This window comes from Gopherus evgoodei, chromosome 5, assembly GCF_007399415.2.
Source record: "Gopherus evgoodei ecotype Sinaloan lineage chromosome 5, rGopEvg1_v1.p, whole genome shotgun sequence".
NCBI lineage: Eukaryota > Metazoa > Chordata > Testudines > Testudinidae > Gopherus > Gopherus evgoodei.
In genome coordinates, this window is record NC_044326.1 from 144,117,404 (window position 1) to 144,144,559 (window position 27,156).

Below are 27,156 nucleotides of genomic sequence, written 5' to 3' on the forward strand. Positions count from 1 at the left end.
CCTTCCCTCCTTTCTCCCCACCAATTCCCTGGTGAATCCAGACCCAGTCCCCTGGGGTCTCACACTAGAATAAAAAAAACTCATCAGGTTCTTAAACAAGAAACTTTTAATTAAAGAGAGAAAAACAGTAAAAATTATTTTTGTAATTTTAAAAAAATGGAATAGGTACAGAGTCTTTCAGCTGTAGACACTGGGAACATGCTCCCAGCCTAAATATACAAGTACAAATTAAAATCTTTTCAGCAAAATACCAATTTGAACTCCTTTCAGCCAAATACACATTTGCAGATAAAGAAAACAACCATAAGCCTAACTTGCTTTATCTACCTAGTACTCACTATTCTGAACTTATAAGAGCCTGTATCGGAGAGATCGGAGAGAAACCTGGTTGCACGTCTGATCCCTCTGAGCTCCCAGAGTGAGCAACAACCAAAAACTAACAGCGCACACACACAAACTTCCCTCCCTCAAGATTTGAAAGTATCCTGTCCTTTCATTGATTGGTCCTCTGGTCAGGGGACAGCCAGGCTCGCTGTTCTTGTTAACCCTTTCCAGGCAAAAGAGATATGAAGCACTTTTGTTCTATTAACTCTTACTTATCTGTTTATGACACCCACGTTCGACTCACCCTAAGCACGTTCCGCCAGCTGGGTCTCCTGCTCAACGAAAAGTCAACTCTGGAACCAACCCAGAGAATAGAGTTTATCGGGGCAGTCTTAGACTCCAGACTCGCCCGAGCCTTCCTACTGGGCACATGCTTTCAAGTCAATGGCGAACATCATCCGCAGCCTTCAGAACTTCCCAATTTCCACGGTAAAGATATGTCTCAGCCTTCTGGGGCACATGGCTTTGTGCACTTATGTAACCAGGCATGCCAGACTTTGGCTTTGCCCGCTTCAAGCCTGGTTATCAACAGTATATTGACCAGGTCGAGAGAGCCTGAGCATGGTGGTCACTGTCCCAGAATCGGTTTTGACCTCCCTTCGTTGATGGTTGGATCCCACGTTGGTGTGCGAAGGGGTACCATTTCACACCCCGCAACCCTCCTTGTACCTAGTCACAGATGCATCATCTCTGGGATGGGACGCCCACCTCAGAAAACTCCAAACGCAGGGCCTTTGGACCACATCCAAACTAACTCTGCACGTCAGTGTACGAGAGCTGATGGCAGTACACCTAGTGTGTCAGGCATTTCGCAGGCACCTACATGGCCATTGTGTGGCAATCCTCACAGACAACACCACTGCCATGTTCTACATCAACAAGCAAGGGGGAGCCCAGTCGTCCCTCCTATGTCACGAGGCTATTCGCCTGTGGGAGTTCTGCATAGTCCACTGGATACATCTTGTGGCATAGTTTCTCCCAGGGTTCCAGAACATGCTGGCAGACCACCTCAACAGGTCCTTCCAGCCTCATGAGTGGTCGATTCACCCAGATGTCATTCACTCCATCTTCCTGAGATGGGGATTTCTCCAGGTCGACTTATTTGCCTTGCATAACAATCGGAAGTGCCAAGTGTTCTGTTCTCTCCAGGGATGTTTTCCGGGCTCCCTACTAGACATTTTCCTATTTCCATGGAAAGACAGCTGTTCTACACCTTCCCTCCTCTCCCGCTAGTCCACACGGTCCTGCTCAAGTTACGCAGGGACAGGACACGTATGATTCTGGTCGGCCCAGGCAGCACTGGTACACCACGCTCCTGGAGTTATCGGTAGAGCCTCCGATCACACTCCCACTGTGGCTGAACCTGATCTTGCAAGACCACGGGCGCCTCTGTCATCCCGACCTGCAATCGCTCCACCTTACAGCATGGATGCTGCATGGCTAACTTGGTCAGAATTACTCTGCTCACAGTAGGTTCTGTTAGGCAGCAGGAAACCCTCCACTCGGGCCATGTACCTAGCTAAATGGAAGCGATTCTCCTGTTGGTGCAAGCAGCGCGCCACGCCCCCTTTGCAGGCATCAATACCTCTCATCCTAGACTATCTCCTATCCCTGAAGCAGCAGGGTCTGGCGATATCATCTGTCAAGGTGCACCTGGCAGCCATCTCGGCTTTCCATCCAGGGGAGCATGCTTCCTCTGTCTTCTCCAACCCGATGGTCATTAGATTTCTGAAGGGTTTAAATTGCCTCTACCCACAAGTGCGACAACCGGTTCCAGCATGGGACCTTAGCCTGTTCCTTTTCAGACTCACGGGGCCCCCATTCGAGCCAATAGCTCACTTTTCTACCTATCTTGGAAGATAGCCTTCCTTGTAGCCGTCACTTCAGCGAGATGCGTATCTGAGATCAGAGCCCTCACGACGGAGCCGCCATATACAGTTTTGCACAAAGACAAGGTGCAGCTTTGCCCCTACCCTGCCTTTCTCCCCAGGGTGGTATCAGCTTTTCATGTGAACCAGGACATTTTCCTCCCGGTCTTTTATCCGAAGCCGCACGCTGCGTATATATTCCCTTGACATTCGTAGGGTTCTCGCCTTCTATATTGAGTGTATGAAGCCATTCAGGAAAATGACCCAACTTTTCGTTGCAGTGGCCAACCGGATGAAATGCATCTCCTCATGGATCACAGCCTGTATCCGTGCTTGCCACGACTCGGCTGGTGTCCCAACCCCGCACCTCACCGCCCACTCCATGAGGGCTCAAGCCTCATCAGCCGTTTTCCTGGCCCAGGTTTCAATACAAGAGTTCTGTAGAGCTGCCACTTGGTCATCAGTACATACCTTTGCTGCTCACTACACGTTAGTTCAGCAGTCTAGAGACGATGGTGCATTTGGTTCAGCGGTTCTGCACTCAGCAATGTCTCACTCCAACCCCACCGCCTAGGTAAGTCTTGGGAATCACGTAATTGGAATCAATATGAGCAAGTACTGGAAGAAGAAAAGACAGTTACTCACCTTTGTAGCTGTTCTTCTTCGAGATATGTTGCTCATGTCCATTCCAAACCCGCCCTCCTTGCCCTCTGTTGGAGTAGCCAGCAAGAAGGAAGTGAGGAGGCACTGAGTCAGTTGGGGTATATATCCAGAGCCATTAAGGCACCACTCCAGGGAGTTCCACAGCTGACCCACCGGCTGTTGCTATGGTAAAAATTCTCTGATCGTGCACACCTAATTGGAATGGATATGAGTAACACATCTCAAAGAACAACAATTACAAAGGTGAGTAACCGTCTTTTATTATGACAACCAAAACATTTATAGCAAGTTGGCATAATGTTTGGCACCTCTTGTTTTTAACCAAAGAAATCTCTCCAGCAGTTGTAGAAATAAGCAAAGATTCAGATGGTGATTGAGTTTGAGTGAGAAGGAAGAGAGAGCAGTGTCTGTGGATCAAGCCCAAGTTCATTGTCGAGCAGCATTATTAGGATGTGTAGTCTGTTAGTGATCTCCCTTCCTTCCCACCCTCACAAAGCAGCATTAACATACAGAGACTCGAGCATCTTTATGTGTAATATCTGCACAGATGTAAGATGGACCTTTTCCTAAAACACTGCAAGCCACTTCAGCTTGCGGGTGAGTTCAGAAGGAAATCTAATACAAACAGTTACGAGAAGTCTGTTCTTGACAGAATCCCTGGTAGATGAAAGACTACATACACGACACTAAGTTAATGCCAGATTTGTTTGCCTCTTCCAGTTATGTTTTCCTCTACTTCCTCCCATTACTATAAATGCAATTTCAGCAGCTAGAACACTGACAAAAATAACTGTACTGGAGATCAGAGGGGAAATGGTTGAATGCGGTAATTGAGTCCAAAATTGTTTTGACATTTACATCAAAACGCAAGTTAACTAATTGCATATATTTAATTGTGCTGTTGTGATGCTGTTTGTCAGTGGTTGTTTCAGATACTGTACCAGATATTTTGCAATATATGAGTATGATGAGAAGGATTAACAATGGAATGCAAGCCTCTAATCTGAATTCTTCCTTTTGTTACAGATCATTTGATGTTGTTAACATCATTTGAATATTTTTTAAGGGCCAAAAGAAACCTGATGAGATTCAATAAGGACAAGTGCAGAATCCTGCACTTAGGACAGAAGAATCCCATTCACTGTTACAGACTAGGGACCGAATGGCTAGGAAGCAGTTCTGCAGAAAAGGACCTAGGTGTTACAGTGGACGAGAAGTTGGATATGAGTAAACAGTGTACCCTTGTTGCCAAGAAGGCTAACTGCATTTTAGGCTGTATAAGTAGGGGTATTGCCAGCAGATCAAGGGACGTGATCATTCCCCTCTATTCGACATTGGTGAGGCCTCATCTGGAGTACTGTGTCCAGTTTTGGGTCCCACACTACAAGAAGGATGTGGAAAAACTGGAAAGAGTCCAGCGGAGGGCAACAAAAATGATTGTGGAGCTGGAGCCCATGACTTATGAGGAGAGGCTGAGGGAACTGGGATTGTTTAGTTTACAGAAGAAAAGAATGAGGGGGAATTTGATAGCTGCTTTCAACTACCTGAAAGGGAGTTCCAAAGAGGATGGATCTAGAATGTTCTCAGTGGTAGCAGATGACAGAACAAGGAATAATGGTCTCACGTTGCAGTGGGGAAGGTTTAAGTTGGATAGTAGGAAACACTTTTTCACTAAGAGGGTGGTGAAGCAATGTGTTACCTAGGGCGATGGTGGAATCTCCTTCCTTAGAGGTTTTTAAGGTAAGGGTTGACAAAGCCCTGGCTGGGATGATTTAGTTGGAGATTGGTCCTGCTTTGAGCAGGGGGTTGGACTAGATGACCTCCTGAGGTCCCTTCTAACCTGGATATTCCATGACTCTATGATTCAGGTGTATTTTCAAACTTTAGTAAACTAGCTCTGCTCTTTCCATTTTTGCAGAACAATCCATCACAGCTCAGTACATTTTCTTTGTCTTCAAGGTCAATCCTTTGCTTTTAATATATACATTTTATATAGTTAAATTACAGATTATCTATCACATTCGTTAGCCTTGCATTTCATTTACTGTGTTTTGTCACAGCTGTATAGGATAGTTCTTTTAAATTTTTAACTGAGCAGTACTTAATCCCTGCTGTTCATTGCTCCCTCAGACATTTTGTCAGCAAATTTAACAAGTTTGGTTTCCCCAATTACTAAACAGTAAATCTTACATAAAGAAGGCAGAAGGAAAAAAGGATACCAGAGACAGACCTGGTTTTTTATATGCCTGTGGCATCTCTTGTTTCTGCCATTTACAGATGTCCACAGTCTCTGATTTAGTGTTGTATTAGAAAACTTGGTTTTAGAGGTGGGATACAAGGGAGAAAAGTGCCAGCTTCCCACAGTTACACAAAGATGTTTCATTTTCAGTCAGTATAAAATATTTATCTAGCCAAAAAGGTCTGATAATCATGGAAGGAGAACTGGGAACCACTATCTCCATGTTTTTCAGGGAGTGGAAGTGAGTGGCAGTATGCTTTGTCAAAAGTCTAATGACCTTGAAGTAAAATGAACAAAAATTGGGAGAGAGGGTCTTAGAGTGCATTGAACTGACCACGGATTCCAAATGAATTATTTTGATTTCTGTCTTATTCTTAATGCAGAGGGCTATACATTTACCCCTTAGCTAACACCCATAATTTCAGCATCAAATGCTTTAATCTGCTGAAAGAGAAATTGGAGGGTATTTGGAATAGAAAATTGCCAATAATTATTTCACACTACTAATCACTTTAAGAAATCATAATTCCAATCTAATTCCATGTCACCTTTTCTGTGAGGTTAATGAGAATTGTGTTCAATGTTCTTTCATCAGCTTCTAAAAAAAAATTATATGTTCTCCTTATTGTATATTACCTATCAGCACCTCTTAATTCCAGTGATATGGCGTAGATTAGCTGTGAAGGGAGGAATACTTTTGTTGTTGCTCCTGAATTTTTATCTAACATATTCAACATTTTGTAATTCCTTCATTAAAAATTGGTTTTCCTTTAGTTCCCCCATCTTAATGTTGGATATATGCTGCTTATTTACCGTATAATTAGGTAGTGTCTTTTATACCATTGGCAGAAGAGTATGGGAAATATCAATTGCTCTGAAAGTGCAGAAGGGGAGAAGTGAGATTAGCAATCTTTTAAAACAATATTTCTTTAGCAATAAAGTCAAGCCTTTTTGCGAGAGGTTGGTAGCTACTTTTAAAAAAACAGTAGGGAAAGATGAAATCTGTCAGTGTCTGAATCTTTGGGTCTAGGTCTGTGCTGACTATTTCAAACAAGTTTTCATACTTCAATCTGCTATTTCTCTAGCTGAGTGTCCTGCTGTGGCCTTTATGCAATGATAGACCAGTTAGAAACAACACTCATAGGAAGGTGATCCAGGGAGTCATTTTTCCTTATAATTTTGTTTCCTTTTCTTCCTTTTTAATTTGGATGATGATTTTAAATGGTTTATAGTTGCAAGGGTGGGGTACAAAAGCAAATTACATATCTGTTAAAGTGCCACATCCATAGCCTATGGGAATAAATGCAACAGAGGGAAGCTGTACCAGCATAATTTTGGTTTTAAGTATGTTTTGTAGCTCAGTGTACCAAATAATGAAATGCCCAAGGGCCAGGTTTTCAAAAGGGTTCATCACCCAGCAGCTGCAACTGAATCCGACCACTTATTTAGATGCCCAAATGGGAGCGGTTCTTAAAATGTGGCCCAAAGTAACTAAGGTGCAATAACTGACATTATATATACGACAATAGTTTGAACACAGAAAATAATATTGGTATTCTGTAGATCTTTAACCTTTTGCTTTCTAACATTGGGTGTAAGTCAGTGAACTGCTAAGCAAAACAAAAACAGCGTATGAAATGTGTTCCTTTATCCCTGTTTATACATATTTAAAATCTATGTCAGGCCATATTAGCTACAGCAATCTGAAGAAACATGGTACTTGTTCTGCTTGTCAGTATCTGGAATGTTCTTCCTGCTCCCAGGGACTTCATAGTGGTATCTGAGCTCTAGAAATAAAAAGAACAGTTCAGGAGTAAACATACTTACTTTCCTCAGCAAAGTTCCAGTCCTATAAACACACACACACTGGATGTCACACACAGTACAGCACATTTGTAAGTATGTGCAGGATCAGGGTCTGAAAGTATAAAGAATTCTTCTTAGAATAAGATAATGCAAATCCAAAACTCCACATAACTATCTCATCTCTGTAACATCAACCAAAGAAAATCACCTAATCTCATTATTCTGGAGCTAAACTGCTTAATAGCTTATATACAGTATAGCTAAACCGCATGGTTAAATGCAGCCCAAAACAACTCGCACATCTGATTCCCTTGAGTGAATTGTGAAGTCAGGGTTTTCTTAGCACTTTATATTTAGAGAATTGTCATTTATTCAGCTAACAAAATATGGCCTTGTGCTGCCTTACGCGGCTTTGAAATTGCAAAGCTGAGCTCAGGAAGAGGAAAGAATGTGTCCATCATTGTTCATATGCCCATAGCTGATGGGAACAATTTTCAGTCTTACTAGAGGGAAAGTTGTTGTGACATAGGCAGGTGAGTGGTGGAAGTAGGTGTAAATAAAGGGAGGGGATATATAGAGGATCTCTGAATATCCATATTATCTCTACATAAAGGAAATGAGGATGTGGTTTAACAATATTGCATTGTATGGCTTCTACATTACTGTACCCTGTAGCAGCTACTCTATATTTTAATTGTAAAAGTATTGGGGTTTTTTTCAGCATGTGGATATAGCAGCACTCTTGATTAAATACAGCACATGTGTAAATGCAACGGATAAATGGGCATTCACACCGTTGCATGAAGCAGCACAAAAAGGAAGAACACAGCTATGTGCTCTGCTACTAGCTCATGGAGCAGATCCAACCATGAAGAACCAAGAGGGTCAAACACCTTTAGACCTAGCAACGGTAAGTTCATATTGCACGGCATCGGAAACTGTTATAAAGAATTGGCTTTATGTATTAAATGACACTCCGTGCTTCCACTGTGCCAGTGGTCCTCAGCCATCTCCAGCCTGGGATTTGGGAAGAGTAGGGTGCTCAGGACTTCTTGACGTCCATGCACAACACTTTTGTTGGTGGCAAGCCCATGCACAACACGTAGGATGAGATTCTAGTATCTCTTAGTTAAGGTTTAAAGTACCAGTTTCATTCCCAGCACTTTAATTTTACCCTAACTGAACCTATCCTGAAATGTTACAGATGTGAGCTTTACTCAGCACACACTTTATTTACTTGAATCCTTTCAGGGAAATAGATGAGACTTTGAAGAAGTATGAGTGTTCCAAAAAAGGTATTCTCGGTTCTTAAATAATTACTCAACCTTTTTTATGGCACAACATAACTCCAAAACAATGTGGCTAGAATGACCCAAAACCTCCAAACTTGTTAGCTGTAGGTCTTCTTGAATACGTGTCTTTAACTAGTTGGGTTTTGTTAGTGACAGGATTAGTTAAATAGTTTCCACATATCTTACAGGGCACACAGAGTTTATAAATTCCAGGTGACCCCATTACTCATGGTTGCTATGTGGGGAGTGGCACACAGAGAGCTGTATAATAGAGTAGTTTGGAATAGAAGGGGGAGGGAGTAGGAGAGTTTGAGCCACAGTCGGGGGTGAGGAGGCTAGTCTGGGGAAGAAAACAGACTCATGGAGTGGTCTAGACACCGTTTCCCAAATAAATCCACTTTACATGATCCCCCTGCACCTCCACACGTGTTGCTGTCCAGTAATCCTAGAAAAAATCATGAAGCAGGTCCTCAAAGAATCAATTCTGAAGCACTTAGAGGAGAGGAAAGTGATCAGGAACAGTCAGCATGGATTCACCAAGAGCAAGTCATGCCTGACTAACCTAATTGCCTTCTACGGTGAGATAACTGGGTCTGTGGACGAGGGGAAAGCAGTGGATGTGTTATTCCTTGACTTTAGAAAAGCTTTTGATACGGTCTCCCACAATATTCTTGCCAGCAAGTTAAAGAAGTATGGGGTGGATGAATGGACTATAAGGTGGATAGAAAGCTGGCTAGAAGGTCGGGCTCAGTGGGTAGTGATCAACAGCTCCATGTCTAGTTGGCAGCCAGTTTCAAGCAGAGTGCCCCAGACAGGGCTGGCTCTAGCCATTTCGCCGCCCCAAGCACGGCGGCACGACGCAGGGGGCACTCTGCCACTCGCCGGTCCCGTGGCTCCAGTGGACCTCCCGCAGGCGTGCCTGTGGAGGGTCTGCTGGTCCCGCGGCTCCAGTGGACCTCCCGCAGGCATGCCTGCGAATGCTCCAGCGGACCCTCCACAGGCACGCCTGCGGGAGGTCCACTGGAGCCACCTACCACCCTCCCAGCAACCAGCAAAGTGCCCCCTGTGGCATGCCGCCCCAAGCACGCGCTTGGCGCGCTGGGGCCTGGAGCCGGCCCTGGCCCCAGAGGTTAGTCCTGGGGCTGATTTTGTTGAATATCTTCATTAATGATCTGGAGGATGGCGTGAACTGCACCCTCAGCAAGTTTGCAGATAACACTAAACTTGGAGGAGGGTAGGGATAGGATACAGAGGGACCTAGACAAATTAGAGGATTGTGCCAAAAGAAACCTGATGAGGTTCAAAAAGGACAAGTGCAGAGTCCTGCACTTAGGATGGAAGAATCCCATGCACTGTTACAGACTAGGGACCGAATGGCTAGACAGCAGTTCTGCAGAAAAGGACCTAGGGGTTACAGTGGCCAAGAAGCTGGATATGCATCAACGGTGTGCCCTTGTTGCCATGGAAGCTAACGGCATTTTGGGCTGTGTAAGTAGGGGCATTACCAGCAGATCGAAGGACATGATCATTCCCCTCTATTCAACATTGGTGAGGCCTCATCTGGAGTACTGTGTCCAGTTTTGGGCCCCACACTACAAGAAGGATGTGGAAAAATTGGAAAGAGTCCAGCGGAGGGCAACAAAAATGATTAGGGGTCTGGAGCCCATGACTTATGAGGAGAGGCTGAGGGAACTGGGTTTGTTTAGTCTGCAGAAGAGAAGAATGAGGGGAGATTTGATAGCTGTTTTCAACTACGTGAAAGGGGGTTCCAAAGAAAATGGATCTAGATTGTTCTCAGTGGTAGCAGGTGACAGAACAAGGAGTAATGGTCTCAAGTTACAGTGGGGAAGGTTTAGGTTGGATAGTAGGAAAAACTCTTTCACTTAGGAGGGTGGTGAAGCACTGGAATTTGTTACCTAGAGAGGTGATAGCATCTCCTTCCTTAGAGGTTTTTAAGGTCAGACTTGACAAAGCCCTGGCTGGGACAATTTAGGTGGGAATTGGTCCTGCTTTGAGCAGGGAGTTGGACTCGATGACCTCCTGAGGTCCCTTCCAACCCTGATATTCTATGATTCTGTGAACAGTGACTCTGAAAAGGACTTCAGGGATCATTGTGGAAGCCAGCAGACCATCAGTTCGCATTGCAGTTTTATGGCTAAGAGGGCTAATGCAGTGCTTGGATTTATAAACAGGAGAGCATCAAATCAGAGGAAGGAGGTGCTCTTACCTTTGTACACAGCATTAGTGAGACTGTTACTGGATATTGTGTCCAGTGTTACTATCCACATTTTTTTAAAAATGTTGAAAAATTGGAGAGGGTTCAGAAAAGAGCTACAGAAGTATTTGAGGTCTGGACAGCCTGACTTAGAGTGAGAGATCTAAGAAGTTCAATTAAGTTTCTCCAAGAGAAGGTCAAGAGGTGGCTGGATCATGCTCTACACGTATCCACATGGGGAAGTGATTTCTGATAGTAGAGGTCTCCCCAGTTTAGCAGACAAGGACATAATGACATCTAATGGCTGCAAGTTGAAACTAGACAAATTCAGACAATAAAGGTGCACGCTTTTTGTAAAAGTGATGTAAATTAACCTTTGGAACAGCTTACCAAAGGAAACAGTAGTTTCCTTGTCTTTCAAAGTCTTTACGATCAAGATTGGACATCTTCCTATGGGTTTATCTAAAGGAACATTTAGTTTGCAGCAAGGTAAAAGTTCCCCAGCGTGCTCTAATCTCTTCCTATTTCAAACCAGGAACTTTTAGTGCACAGCAGCAGGGTCCACACACACTTAATGCACAGCAAGTTAGTGCAGAATAGACTTACACCCCAGCTTGCTGCAAACTGTGGCTATGTCTACACTTGGAGCTACTGGTGTGATTCCCAGCTCGAGCAGACACACTCACACTAACTCGTATCCAGCTAACGCTCAAAAAATAGTAGTGTAGTCACAGTTGTGCAGCAGTGGAGAGCAGTGACAAGGGCTAGCCATCCCCAGTGTGTACCTATGGGGTCTCAGGAGGGTTGTACCTAGGACTGCTAGCGTGTGCTAGCCTGCTGTGCAGTGCGTGTCCGTGTGGACCCCGTTGCTGTGTACTAAACATTTTGTAGGGCACTTTGATTTATGCTGCTTTGAAATGGGAGTATATTACAGCACACTAGTGAACTTTTAGTGCGCAGCCACAGGCTCCATGTGGACAGGTGCTGCAAACTAAGGCTATATCTACACTACAGCCTGTCTTTGCATAACTTATGGTGCTCAGGGATGTGACTAAACCACCCTGCCGAGCGACATAAGTTACACCGACAACTGCCAGCGTGGGTAGCACTGTGGTGACATAATGCACTCTGCAGCCGACAGCTACCGCCGCTCTCGGGGGCTGGCATAGTTACGCTGTCTGGTGAGCTCTCTCTCGTTGGTTAAAGCGGCTGCATTAGAGAGCCTGCAGCAGCACCATTGCAAGCTCTCTAATGTTTAGACAAGCCTAAAATAGGTGCTGTAGCTCAACCAGCAGTTACAGGATTGAAGAAGGAATTACATGGTGGAATTGTCTGATCTGCTGTGCAGGTCTGATGAAATTATTAATAATGGTGTTTTCCAGCCTTAAAATCTATAAAATCACCCTGCCATGAGGAAAAAATTAACTAACTCTCTAATAGAAAATAGACCTGGTCCCAAAAAGTTCTTTTAAGTGCGTGCAATTTTTACATTTTTCTTAGTTTTTCTTCAGAATGAATTACCTATTACAGGATTAAATCAATGTTATGAGATTGTTGGGAGTTTTATTTAGATGGTGGCAGGGGATAAGGTTATCCATTGAATGTATTTTTTTCCTTCCTTCGTAAATGAATAGATGGTGGTTTTAATGACAACAAGGCCCTATGTGAATGTGCTTTCTGTCTTTCAGGCTGATGATATCAGAGCTTTGCTGATAGATGCAATGCCTCCAGAAGCCTTGCCTACCTGTTTTAAACCTCAGGCAACTGTAGTTAGTGCCTCTCTAATCTCACCAGCATCTACTCCCTCCTGTCTCTCTGCTGCCAGCAGCATAGATAACCTTACAGGGCCTCTGGCAGAACTAGCAGTGGGAGGAGCATCAAATGCTGGGGATGGAGCAGCAGGAACAGAAAGGAAAGAAGGAGAAGGTAATTTTTCCACTGGGTAAGGCTCCTTTGCTTTCTATGCAATAAGATGGTGCTTAGCATTGCATTCTGCCTTACTTAATTCTGAAGAGGTTGAATATAAAAATGCTCTCATCTCAGAGGAAATGTGAATTGCTCTGTTTCTCCTGTTTTCTGCCTCTGCTCTCTGGGTGACTGTTCCTCTTCGTTATCTTTTCATTCGTGATTAGCTCAGAATCCAAAGGCGAGGGTCACTGACTAAATGCACGGATTTCCGCTGTTGCTTCTGGACAAAAATTCTAATGGGTATAATTTTGATTTGGGGAAACATGATGGCTGAGATGAGGGGGTTGTTAAAGTTTTTTAATCCTTTGATTAATGTTTGAAATACATGCTGTCCATCAGCATCTGAAAGATTGTATAGCAAAAATTCACCCATCTTCATCTGTATTCCTGTGTAACTTGCCGTCCAGTTTTACTGAAATCAGATTTTTCTGTTTTAAGTGGTGTTTTTTCATGTGTGTTTAACATTCAGTTTTTACTGAGCTTTTATACGGTCTGAGGTCAGTTATTGGCTGAGGACTATAGAGAGCTGTGTTTTGAAACTGAGGACAAGCCTACATTATGCTGGATGTTGGATATCTTCTACATTGATCTGTTTCTTTTGTTATAGTCGCTGGTCTTGACATGAATATCAGCCAGTTCCTGAAAAGTCTTGGGCTTGAACACCTGCGGGATATCTTTGAAACAGAACAGGTAATGAGTGAGCCTCATGTATGGTGCATTTGTATGTTCATTTATAATGAATGCAATAAATACTCAAGCAAATTTTGATTGCATCTGTTGTTTCCTAACTTTTTAAAAATGACTGTTTAACATCTGTGAAAAACAGAAATAACAAAGGAAACTACAAATGAGTCCTCTAGGACAGTGGTCTCCAAAGTGGGGTGCGCAGGAGGATCCTTGGGAGTGCACGGCAGGAGAAGCCCTTTTTTTTGTTTCACTTCATCTTCAGTTCGAGCGGGAGTCCGAGCAGCGGGGGGGCACGCTCAAAATTTTTTTACTGATAGAGGTGTGCGATCAAAAAAGTTGGAGACCACTGCTCTAGTACCTTAAAGTGAGGTTCTACCCAGTAAAAGATTGAATCATAGAATGCCAGGGTTGGAATAAATGGCATCATAGTTATTTGAGTCTGGTATCAAGTTTGCTCAGTTTACAAGTAAAATAATTTTTTTTTTCCCGAAGTGCCAGCTCTGCAAATTCGTCCTGGGATCTGAGTCACGATTGCTCCTTTAATCTTGAGCATCATTACCAATAAAGGTTTTGCAGGACAAATTAGACTCATAGACTCATAGACTTTAAGGTCAGAAGGGACCATTATGATCATCTAGTCTGACCTCCTGCACAGTGCAGGCCACAGAATCTCACCCACCCACTCCTCTAACAACCCTCTAACCTATGTCTGAGCTACTGAAGTCCTCAAATCGTGGTTTAAAGACCTCAAGGTGCAGAGAATCCTCCAGCAAGTGACCCATGCCCCACGCTGCAGAGGAAGGTGAAAAACCTCCAGGGCCTCTTCCAGTCTTTCCTGGAAGAAAATTCCTACCCAACCCCAAATATGGCGATCAGTTAAACCCCAAGCATGTGGGCAAGACCCACCAACCAGCGCCCAGGAAAGAATTCTCTGTAGTAACTCAGATCCCACCCCATCTAACATCCCATCACAGACTATTGGGCCTATTTACCTGCTAATAATCAAAGATCAATTAATTGCCAAAATTAGGCTATCCCATCATTCCATCCCCTCTATAAACTTATCAAGCTTAGTCTTGAAGCCAGATATGTCTTTTGCCCTCACTGCTCCTCTTGGAAGGCTGTTCCAGAACTTCACTCCTCTAATGGTTAGAAACCTTCGTCTAATTTCAAGTCTAAACTTCTTAGTGTCCAGTTTATATCCATTTGTTCTTGTGTCCACATTGGTACTAAGCTTAAATAATTCCTTTCCCTCCCTAATATTTATCCCTCTGATATATTTATAAAGAGCAATTATGTCTCCCTTCAGCCTTCTTTTGTTTAGGCTAAACAAACCAAGCTCTTTGAATCGCCTTTCATAAGACAGGTTGTCCATTTCTCAGATCATCCTAGTAGCCCTTCTCTGTACCTGTTCCAGTTTGAATTCATCCTTCTTAAACATGGGAGACCAGAACTGCACACAGTATTCCAGATGAGGTCTCACCAGTGCCTTGTATAACGGTACTAACACCTACTTATCTTTGCTGGAAATACCTCGCCTGATGCATCCCAAGACCGCATTAGCTTTTTTAAGGGCTATATCACATTAGTGGCTCATAGTGATCAACCAATACTCCAAGGTCCTTCTCCTCCTGTGTTACTTCCAACTGATGTGTTCCAAATTTATAATCAAAATTCTTGTTAATCCCTAAATGCATGACCTTGCACTTTTCACTCTTAAATTTCATCCTGTTACTATTACTCCAGTTTACAAGGTCATCCAGATCTTCCTGTATGATATCCCGGTCCTTCTCTGTGTTAAACAATACCTCCCAACTTCGTGTCATCTGCAGACTTTATTAGCGCATTCCCACTTTTTGTGCCAAGGTCAGTAATAAAAATATTAAATAACATTGGTCCCAAAACCGATCCCTGAGGAACTCCACTAGTAACCTCCTTCCAGCCTGACAGTTCACCTTTCAGTACGACCCATTGGAGTCCCCCCTTTAACCAGTTCCTTATCCACCTTTCAATTTTCATATTGGTCCCCATCTTTTCCAATTTAACTAGTAATTCCCAGCGTGGAACCGTGTCAGATGCCTTACTGAAATCAAGGTAAATTAGATCCACTGCGTTTCCTTTTTCTAAAAAATCTGTTACCTTCTCAAAGAAGGAGTTCAGGCTGTTTTGGGACGATCTATCTTTAGTAAAACCATGTTGTATTTTGTCCCAATTACCATTGACCTCTTTGTCCTTAACTACTTTCTCCTTCAAAAATTTTCCAAGACCTTGCATACTACATATGTCAAACTAACAGGCCTCTGGTTACTCGGATCACTTTTGTTTTCCTTTCTTAAAAATAGGAACTATGTTAGCAATTCTCCAGTCATATGGTACAACCCCTGAGTTTACTGATTCATTAAAAATTCTTGCTAATGGGCTTGCAATTTCATGTGCCAGTTCCTTTAATATTCTTGGATGAAGATGATCTGGGCCCCCTGATTTAGTCCCATTAAGCTGTTCGAGTTTGGCTTCTACCTCAAATGTGGTAATATCTACCTCCATATCCTCATTCCCATTTGTCATCCTACCGTTATCTCTAAGCTCCTCATTAGCCTCATTAAAGGCTGAGGCAAAGTATTTGTTTAGATATTGGGTCATGCCTAGATTATGCTTAACCTCCACTCCATCCTCAGTATTTAGTGGGTCACTTCTTCTTTCTTTGTTTTCTTCCTATTTATATGGCTATAGAACCTTTTACTGTTGGTTTTAATTCCCTTTGCAAGGTCCAACTCTACATGGCTTTTGGTCTTTCTCACTTTATCCCTACATGTTCTGACCTCAATAAGGTAGCTTTACTTGCTAATCCCGCCCATCTTCCACTCCTTGTAGGATTTCTGCTTTTTCTTAATCACCTCTCTGTGATGCTTGCTCATCCAGCTTGGTCTGCAACTCCTGCCTATGAATTTTTTCCCCTTTCTTGGGATGCAGGCTTCTGATTGTTTCTGCAACTTTGACTTGAGGTAATTCCAGGCCTCCTCCGCCTTTAGACCTTGAGCTACACATGTCCTTTCCCATTCATAAACCCATTAAAGGGTTTTTTACAAGGAAGAGGAAGAAAAATTGTTCTCTTTAACCTCTGAGGATAGGACAAGAAGCAATGGGCTTAAATTGCAGCAACCTAATGTTTAGGTTGAACATTAAGAAAAACTTCCTGTCAGGGTGGTTAAGCAGTGGAATAAATTGCCTAAAGAGGTTGTGGAATGTCCATCATTGGAGATTTTTAAAATCAGGTTAGACTTGTCAGGGATGGTATGGATCAGTGGTTCTCAACCTTCCCAGACTACTGTACCCCTTTCAGGAGGCAGATTTGTCTTGCCTACCTCAAGTTTCACCTCACTTAAAAACTACTTGCTTACAAAATCAGACATAAAAATACAAAAGTATCACAGCTACTGTTACTGGCAAATTGCTTACTTTCTCATTGTTACCATATAATTATAAAATGAATTGCCACCCCCAGGTTGAGAAACACTGATATAGTGTATAGAGCAGTATAAACAAGTAATTGTCTGTTTGAAATTGTAGTTTGTACTGACTTGGCTAGTACTTTTATGTAGCCTGTTGGAAAACTAGGCAAATATATTGATGAGTTGATGGACCCCATGGAAGATCTGTGTACCCCCAGGGCTACACATATCCCTGGCGGAGAACCACTGGTCTAGATAATATTCACTCTTGGCATTAGTGCAGGGGACAGGACTATGACCTCTCGAGGTGCCTTCCAGTCCTACAATTCTATGATGCCTGTGGAAGCCTGTTGAATTGAACAGAGTTATTAAAGTGAAAGTGATTACAATTTAGTAAACAATGCTGTTGATGGACTAGGCGGAAGAGAAACTACTTTACCCAGGCCTTGTCTACACTAGAGAATGTCAGAAAATAGTTTCCTACTGCAAACAAGATTATAATCCTAGCTGTGTTGGGTGTCTAGGGCTAAAGAGTAAATAGTAGGAAAAAAGTGTGTTACTAAACTCAGCAGTAGCACTGGGTGTGCAAAATGTATTGTAAGAAGTTACCGTGTTTATGGTCAGTTTTTGGAAGAGAATAGCATTTGAATGTACTTGTTCATTCTTTTTCTGAACAGCTTCTTGGACAAACATATAATGTGAGACAAGGGGAATAAGACATATTATGCTGTAGCAGTAAATCAGGGAATAAACACTTTAAACATAATGTGTTGGTTATGAAAAATCTCCAGAGTATTGTATGAAGTGTTAAGAGTTGTCCTTTGCTTCCCAGTTCCTGTAGATATGACAATTTTTCTTTAATCTTCATTTACATTATGTAGACCTCTTCTCCCTTTCAGCATGAATTGTAATATTTCTTGGCTACCTTTTTCTTCTTACCTAGGAGAAGTGTGCTTTCCCTATATTTCATAGAAGTTTGTGTTCATCAGAGAAATTGAAATATTGGCTCTTTAGAACCAGGAAAAACCTTTCTATCCAAATATTTCTGCTCTCCTTGGTTATCTTAATCTAATTTTGGATTGTTTCTTTTAGTCATGTCCCTCTAGAAACAAATCTCTATGTGCTGCTTGAACTCATTTTTCCTGTTTAAAAAACCTTCCTCTTGCACTGAAGATTTCTACTTTAGAGCCTTGTCTTCTGGGTAAGGCTGTCGATTAATTGCAGTTAACTCACTTGATTAACTCAAAAAAAAATCCCAATTTAAAAAATAAATCGCAATTGCAGTTTTAATCACACCGTTAAAAAATAGAATACCAATTGAAATGTATTCAGTATTTTTGGATATTTTTCTACATTTTCAAATATGTTGATTTTGATTACAACACATAATGCGAAATGTACAGTGCTCACTTGATATTGTTTTTGTTTCAAATATTTTCACTGTAAAAAAGATAAATAAAATAGTATTTTTCAGTTTACCTCATTCAAGTACTGGAGTGCAATTTCTGTCCTGAAAGTGCAACTTACAAATGTAGAGGGGTTTTTTTTGTTACATAACTGCACTCAAAAATAAAAAAATTGAAACTTTAGAGCAGGCCTGCACAACTCACAAAGCGACGAGGGCCACATTACTCCAAAGAAAACAGCTGGGGGCTGAAACCCCCTGGTCCTGCGGAAACCCCCCACAAGCACCTCCCGGCCCGCGAAAACAACCCGCCCCAGCACCGCGCAGCCCTGCAGCAACAAACCCTCCTTCCCAGCGCCCCCCACCAAAACAGCTGTGGGCCAAAAAGGAAGGTTGGGGGTGGGGAGGTGATACTTGATTTTAAATCAACCAGGGGCTCCCAGCTGAAGAGGTGGCAGGGAGCCCTCAGGGGCAAATTAAAGGGCCCAGGGCTCCGGTGGCTGGGGGAACCCAGAGCTTTCCAGGGCTGGGGCAGGGATTTAAAGGGCCCAGAGCTCCAGCTGCTGAGGGGAGCCCAAGCCCTTTAAATCCCAGTCCCAGCCCATCCGCTGGAGCCACAGCCGGTATTCAAAGGGCTCTGGGCTGCCCACAGCAGCGGGGAGCTCTGAGCCCTTTAAATCTAAGCAGCGGCTGTGGCTGGGATTTAAAGGGATCTGGGCAGCCCAGACCGTTTGATTCTCAGCCACGGCTGAGATTTAAAGGGCTCAGGGCTCCCTGCAGCTGCGGGGAGCCGAGAGCCCTTTAAATCTCAGCCACGGCCAGGATTTAAAGGGCGTTGGGCTGCACGCAGAGCGCCGTGTGCGGGGGATTTAGAATCCCCCGCGGGCCGCACAGTGAGGCTCCGCGGGCTGTATGGTATGCAAGCCTGCTTTAGAGCCTACAAGTGCATTTAGTCCTACTTCTTGTTCAGCCAATCACTAAGAAAACAAGTTTGTTTACATTTACGGGAGATAATGCTGCCTGCTTCTTGCTTACAATGTCCCCTGAAAGTGAGAACAAACGTTCACATGGCACTTTAGTAGCCGACATTGCAAGATATTTATGTGCCAGATATGCTAAACATTCGTTTGTCCCTTCATGCTGTGGCCACTATTCCAGAGAACATGTTTCCATGCTGATGCTGCTCATTAAGAACATAAGAACGGCCGTACAGGGTCAGACCAAAGGTCCATCTAGCCTAGTATCTGCCTACCGACAGTGTCCCATGCCAGGTGCCCCAGAGGGAGTGAACCTAACAGGCAATGATCAAGTGATCTCTCTCCTGCCATCCATCTCTATCCTCTGACAAACAGAGGCTAGGGACACCATTCCTTACCCATCCTGGCTAATAGCCATTTATGGACTGAGCCACAATGAATTTATCCAGTTCTCTTTTAAATGCTGTTATAGTCCCAGCCTTCACAACCTCCTCAGGTAAGGAGTTCTACAAGTTGACTATGCACTGCGTGAAGAACTTCCTTTTATTTGTTTTAAACCTGCTACCTGTTAATTTCATTTGGTGACCCCTAGTTCTTGTATTATGGGAATAAGTAAATAACTTTTCCTTATCCACTTTCCCCACATCACTCATTTTATATACCTCTATCATATCCCCCCTTAGTCACTTATTTTCCAAGCTGAAAAGGCCTAGCCTGTTTAATCTTTCCTCGTATGGGACCCTCTCCAAACTCCTAATCATTTTAGTTGCCCTTTTCTGAACCTTTTCTAGTGCTAGAATATCTTTTTTGAGGTGAGGAGACCACATCTGTACACAGTATTCGAGATGCGGGTGTACCATGGATTTATATAAGGGCAATAATATATTCTCGTCTTATTCACTATCCCCTTTTTAATGATTCCTAACATCCTGTTTGCTTTTTTGACCTCTTCTGCGCACTGCCTGGACAGCTTCAGAGAACTATCCACGATGACGCCAAGATCTTTTTCCTGACTCGTTGTAGCTAAATTAGCCCCTATCATATTGTATGTATAGTTGGAGTTATTTTTTTCAATGTGCATTACTTTACATTTATCCACATTAAATTTCATTTGCCATTTTGTTGCCCAATCACTTAGTTTTGTGAGATCTTTTTTAAGTTCTTCACAATCTGCATTGGTCTTAACTATCTTGAGCAGTTTAGTATCATCTTCAAACTTTCCCACTTCACTGTTTCCCCTTTTCTCCAGATCATTTATGAATAAATTGAATAGGATTGGTCCTAGGACTGACCCTTGGGGAACAACACAAGTTACCCCTCTCCATTCTGAGAATTTACCATTAATTCCTCTCCTTTGTTCCCAGTCTTTTAACCAGTTCTCAATCCATGAAAGGAGCTTCCCTTTTATCTCATGACAATTTAACTTACATAAGAGCCTTTGGTGAGGGACCTTGTCAAAGGCTTTCCGGAAATCTAAGTACACTATGTCCACTGGATCCCCCTTGTCCACATGTTGTTTGACCCTTCAAAGAACTCTAATAGATTAGTAAGACATGATTTCCCTTTACAGAAACCATGTTGACTATTGCTCAACAGTTTGTTTTTCTATGTGTCTGACAATTTTTTATTCTTAACTATTGTTTCGACTAATTCGCCCAGTACTGACGTTAGACTTACCGGTCTGTAATTGCCAGGATCACCTCTAGAGCCCTTTTTAAATACTGGCGTTACATTAGCTAACTTCCAGTCATTGGGTACCGAAGCCGATTTAAAGAACAGGTTACAAACCTTAGTTAAAAGTTCCACAACTTCACATTTGAGTTCTTTCAGAACTCTTGGGTGAATGCCATCTGGTCCCGGTGACTTGTTAATGTTGAGTTTATCAATTAATTCCAAAACCTCCTCTAGTGACACTTCAATTTGTGACAGTTCCTCAGATTTGTCACCTTCAAAAGCCGGCTCAGGTTTGGGAATCTCCCTAACATCCTCAGCCATGAAGACTGAAGCAAATAATCCATTTAGTTTTCTCCGCAATGACTTTATCGTCTTTAAGCGCTCCTTTTGTATTTCGATCATCAAGAGGCCCACTGGTTGTTTAGCAGGCTTCCTGCTTCTGAGGTACTTAAAAAACATTTTGTTATTACCTTTGGAATTTTTGGCTAGCCGTTCTTCAAACTCCTCTTTGGCTTTTCTTATTACACTCTTGCACTTAAGCTGGCAGTGTTTGTGCTCCTTTCGATTTGCCTCACTAGGATTTGACTTCCACTTTTTCAAGGAAGTCTTTTTGTCTCTCACTGCTTCTTTTACATGGTTGTTAAGCCACCGTGGCTCTTTTTTAGTTCTTTTACTGTGTTTCTTAATTTGGGGTATACATTGAAATTGAGCCTCTATTATGGTGTCTTTATAAAGGGCCAAAAAAAAAAAAAAGTTAATTAAATTTTTTGACTGAACTCCTCATGGGAGAAATGTATGTCTCCTGCTCTCTTTTACCTGCATTCTGCCATATAGTTCATGTTATAGCAGTCTCGGATACCAACCCAGCATATGTTGCTCGTTTTAAGAACACTTTCACTGCAGATTTGACAAAATGCAAAGAAGGAATTAATATGAGATTTCTAAAGATAGCTACAGCACTCAGTCTAAGATTTAAGATCTGAAGTGCCTTCCAAAATCTGAGAGGGGACAAGGTTGTGGAGCATGCTTTCAGAAGTCTTAGAAGAGCAACTACAGAACCCGAACCACCTATAAAGAAAATCAACCTTCTTTTGGTGGCATCTGACTCAAATGATGGAAATGAATGTGCATCAGTCTGCACTGCTTTTGATCGTTATCAAGCAGAACCCATCATCATCATGTCCTCTGGAATGGAGGTTGAAGCACGAATGTTTAGGACTGAGTGGACTTGTAGGCTCTAAAGTTTTACATTGTTTTATTTTTGAATGCAGGTTTTTTTGTACATAGTTGTACATTTTTAAGTTCAGCTTTCATGATAAGAGATTGCACTACTGTAATTGTAATGGGGGAATTAAAAAATACTATTTCTTTTTTTACAGTGCAAATATTTGTAATAAAAAAATAAATACAAGGTAAGCACTGTGCACTTTGTATTCTGTGTTGTAATTGAGATCAATATATTTGAAAACATAGAAAACATCCAAAATATTGAAATAAATGGTAATCTATTATTGTTTAGCAGCACAATTAATCGCAGTTAATTTTTTTAACTGTTTGACATTCCTGCTTATAGGTTATCTCTACAATTTTCCTCCACTAGTGAGGGTTTGAAAAATGCAAATCAGCTTTACTTGTCTCTTTCATCAGTTTGCAAACTTGTTAATTCATCTCATGCTGTTGTCCTTCCAAAGACAATGAGTACATCTTCATCGTCATTCCATATTATTTTGATGCTTGATGTCTGGAACAGTCTGTTTCCCATACACTACAATCTCTGCAAGGAAACAGCCCTCCTGTGATACAGGTACCAGGGAGGGACAGTTTTTCATTTTGGATTTCTCCTGACATTAATCCTAGTCTTCTAGCAGTAAAGTAGTATCTTTTGCAGTCTTTTGTAGTGCTGCTCTGTACTTGATGAAGTTTTTCAATGACTCTTTCATAGTAACCTTCATATCTTTTGCCTGATCAATATGTTGGATGTCCTGTTTATCACATATCCCTTGGCTGAGTCACTCTCTCCTGGATTAAGCATATTATCTTTGTTTACAGTGGACTTTGTTTGCTACTTACAAAGCTAGTCATCCTAACTCTCCAGCTCCTTTTGAATCTAGTTGCATGGGTTCCCACTGATTACTAAGCCTCCAGTTCTACTGTAATGTATACATTTGAGAGCAGATATATTTGAATGCCTCTCCTAAATGAAATCTTTCTGTATCTCTGAGGTCCAAAAGATAACCTGTGCATAGAATTTCTATACAATATGAAAAGTTTGTATCTGGACCGCCCTTTATATCCTGCTCTTAAATGAATTTTCTGTTTCACATCTTATTTGACATCCTATTTTATTACTTCCTGCTTTAGCCCGTAATTTCTATGACCTTGAAATGCAGCCTTGTCAAATGCTTTGAGGAGTCTTAATATATTACAGCCAGTGAATAGTCCTGATCTGTCATCATGACAGTCATTATTTCTAAGAACCTTAGGTTACTTAAGCATGATTTAACATAGCCAAATCATTTTTGGAGACAGATGCACCACATAAACACAAAGTGAATGTTTTAGAAAATCTATAATGGCATCAGAGTAGGATGTGTTACACATTTTAATAAGGACGTAACAGCAAAAGAATGGGAAATTATCAGGCTAAAGTGATAGAGACCTTTTATTTCCATGGTGTAGGTGGTGGAAATACATTTATAGGTATTTGTGCAAAAATGTAAAATCTTGCTACGGTGTGCTTTAAACTGTTGCTATGTTTATAGTGCTGATGTACAGCATCACGTTAGTAATCCTGACCCCTTGATAATCTTGACAGGAAAGCTGTTGTCTGGGATTTTTTTCTTACTATTTCTGCTATCACTTGTGAAGCTCCCCCAGTGCTAGCAATGGTGGGTGTGTTAGTGTAAATAATATACTGGTGTGTTAGCCAGAGTGCCATGTCACCCTCCTCAGAGCAGTTCTAGATAATACAATGACTAGCCACCTGTGTACAGTCATTCTCGATGTGTTACCACCAGTGGAGCTCCATCAATGATACTTCAGTACAGGAAATTATAAAAAATCCAATATCAGTCAGGCCTGTCACTGAAGGGGAAGAGTTACAATGCACCTAAAGGACAGAGGAACACAAGTCCCACTGATTTTCAGTGGGGCATATGCACCTAAATCCCATAGGCACACTTGAAATCTCCTGTCAGTTTTAAATTAAGCCTTTTATTATTCCTTTAGCAATACCAGATCCAGACTAAATTATTTTCCTAGTAATATTTGACTGTTGTTTCAGTGCATTCATTAAATGGTTAGAAATTATTCCTAGTTTGGTGTGGAGTCTTACCATGAAGGCAGATGGATGAGAAATTAAATAGCTTACTTTTGAACTGTTATGCTAACTTAGCTCTCCCTGTTAGTTTTTGGAAGCGAGAGGTACATTCTGCAGCAGCCAGCATAGAGCAGTTTTCTGCTGTCTCATGATGGGGAGAGAGCCTGTGATATTTACCTGGTCCAGCCTCAGACAGGAAGGTGGCAGTCTATTAGACTGTAGGACCGTCGTCATAAAATTAAAATACATAAACTGAGGGATTCTACTCCTAGCATGAATGCCGTGTAAGCACAGTATAATTTCTGTAACAATGGGACTTTCATTTTTTCCTTAGGAGGTAATGAAGACTTGGCTACTAATTTTTGTCATCGTTTCACTTTTCAGATAACTCTTGATGTATTGGCAGACATGGGGCATGAAGAGTTAAAAGAAATTGGCATTAATGCATATGGACATCGTCACAAACTAATAAAAGGTGTAGAGAGACTTCTTGGAGGTCAGCAAGGTAAATATATCAAAACAGCCAGCCATACCTGTTATCTTTGAGTTATGTACACCTGAATCTGTCTGAAATAATTTTCAGCAGGCTTTCAGCAACTGCCTTGTAAAAGCAATGCTCTTAGACCATCCCCCGTCTTAGACCATGACTTTAAAGAGTCTAGGTGTGGTTAGATGCGTTCCTGCTTGCAGCATTGAACCAAATTCTGGCTAGGCAGCAGAAATAAAATTGCTGGAGATGAAAGAATCTTTCAGTGCAGTGGTACAAAGATGGGGTGGAGCCATTGTCTTGTCTCCTCTCCACCCCAGCTGGGGAATGCACACCAGTGGTGAGCTGGAGCCGTGAGGGACAACTGTTTCAAAAAGGGCTTTAAAATTTAACAAAAGCTCCAGCAGCTCCCTGCCCTTCCCCCTGCCCCAGCTCACCTCACTCGGCCTCTGCCTCCTCCCCTGAACACTCCCCCAGCTTCTCGCGCAGGAAGCCTGGGAGGGCTGAGAAGGAAGCAGCGGCTTCCCGCAGGTGAGCTGGGGCAGGGAGTCAGAGGCGCGAGGAGGGCTCCAGGCGCCGCACGGCTCTGGCCTGGCCACTGACCCCAGCCAGCATGTGTCCGGCCCAGCTCCAGCTCCAACTTGCGGCCCTCTGGGCGACGCGGCTCCGGCCCAGGCCCCGGTCTGGCCCCAGCCCTGCCAGATGGCACAGCTCCGGCCCGGCTCCCAGGCCCTGGCCCGGCCAGGCGGCTCCAGCCGGGCGGCATGGCTCCTGGGCCCGGGCCCCACCTCCAGGCAGCACGGTAAGGGGGCAGGGAGGGGGTGTTGTATAGAGGGCAGGGGAGTTGGGGGGGTGGATTAGTGTCAGGGCTGTCAGAGGGCAGGAAACGGGGATTGAAGGGGGGCAGGGGTCCCGGGGGTACAGTCAGGAAGGCGCAGGGGTTGGATGGGGCGGTGGGGGGCAGTCAGAGGTAGGGATTCCAGGGGCTGTCAGGGAACAGAGAGACGGGGTGGTTGAATGGGGTAGGGGTCCCGGGGCGCCATCAGGAATGAGAGGAGGGGTTGGATGGGATGGCAGGGGGCAGTCAGGGAACAGGGAAGGGGGGGTGGATGGGGCAGGGGTCCCGGGGAGGAGGAACGTGGAGAGTTGGATGGGGCAGGAGTCCGGGGGTAGGGGGGAGGGCACGACCCCCTTGTGGGGTGAGGAGGAGGGAACCGGTTGTTAATATTTTGGCAGCTCATCACTGATGCACACCCCAAGAGGTACATGGAGGGGAGGCACCTCTAGGCTGCTCTTAGCACAACGCCATCATTCTGGCAGGCTCCAGCATGAAGTGCATAAAGCAGGAGCAGCTCTTTGTGTACCTACGTAAGGGCCAGTCACAGGCCAGGCTGGTGCAGTGGTTTGTTCCAAGATTAGCACACATAAATGTTAGTTGCTAATAACTAATTCTTGAATGGATCACATTGTAATTGCAAACTGTTGGAATTGTCTCTATCACACAGGCTTCAGCTGCTTCACTTGAAAGCAGAAATTTCTAGTTCGTCTCCCACCTAAATTTTATTCTTTTAATATTTTATTCTATTTTAATACTCTCTTTTAATGCCTGCTCCTTTTCAAGCATTTCATCTAATTTAGGCTGTATTTCCTTTGTTTGCTTCCTGTATTGCATTTGCTCCTGCTCTGGGGTTATTTAACAAGTAATAATAGTAAGGCTGGGTAAAAATGCAGCTGGTATTGTTTCTTACCATTGAGTTTTACTTCTTAAATTCTTCCCTTTTGCAGGCACCAGTCCTTATTTGACTTTTCACTGTGTGAGCCAAGGGACTATCCTCCTAGATCTTGCTCCCGATGATAAGGAATATCAATCAGTAGAAGAGGAGGTATTATAAATACAAATATTTTTGTTTTAAAAATTGGCTTGTGTTTGCTGCTTAATGTCTGTCTTGGATGTCAGTATGGTTCTACACTGCAAAGTGATCCTCTCAAAATAGCATTGGTGGGTTCCACATTACTGCCACCCAGTGATTACAGATCAGGTGTGATCCCTGATTGCCAGGTCTTCAAACTCAGCCTAGGAACTGAAGGTCAGACTAGATTCTTTTCCTCTTACACATCCTCTGCGGGCCCAATTCAACACCCAGATACACCTGGGCTAATCATATTTTTCCAGATTATGGCCTCGGTGATACTTCTGTAACCCTCACTGCCTTTAGTGAGCAGCTGCAGCACCAAAGCAGTTAACGGGAATGAAAAAGATCTGACTCCAGGGCACTCAGGGAGCAGTAGGAAAGGGCCATTTTATGCAATCTCTTTTGGCAAGCGGAGCAACATCAAGGTCCTCTGTAGTGTGGAGGGAAAGAACCAAGCCCCCACAGCTCCATGGGGACAGACCAGGCGTCAGCATCACCTCACCCCCAAAGACATCAGTCAATCCTGCAGCTCCCAAAAAATGAGCGGAGAGTAACTGTAGGTGGAGGCTGGAACAACCATGTCTCCCCAGCGTCCTGGGTCATCGTTGGGAGTAGGACAGGTCACACAGCAGCCCCATGGTCCCCTTAACATGGCATTGCCTCTTGCCCCAAGAGAGAGAGGTGCTGGGTGGGGCCACACACACACTCTTTTGCTGATGGGGACGGTGGTGCACAGAGAGCTGCAGCTGCTTTCGTTGTTACAGTCCTTGTGGCACCTTAGAGACTAACGAATTTATTTGGGGATAAGCT

At 43.2% G+C, this 27,156-nt stretch overlaps 1 protein-coding gene across 2 annotated transcripts in view; it reads left to right on the plus strand.

The window, feature by feature from the left end:
- The window catches only part of TNKS (tankyrase), a 290,704-nt gene that overhangs the window by 228,850 nt on the left and 34,698 nt on the right, over positions 1–27,156 (plus strand). For both annotated transcript variants that reach the window (XR_004000785.1, XM_030565584.1), the window contains exons 18-22: positions 7,682–7,870; positions 12,156–12,393; positions 13,043–13,125; positions 24,331–24,451; positions 26,219–26,316. Coding sequence is in view for 1 of the 2 variants with exons in the window: in XM_030565584.1 (XP_030421444.1) it covers positions 7,682–7,870; positions 12,156–12,393; positions 13,043–13,125; positions 24,331–24,451; positions 26,219–26,316 (729 nt within the window). In the remaining variant the exon portion in view is untranslated. The remainder of the gene's footprint in view (positions 1–7,681; positions 7,871–12,155; positions 12,394–13,042; positions 13,126–24,330; positions 24,452–26,218; positions 26,317–27,156) is intronic.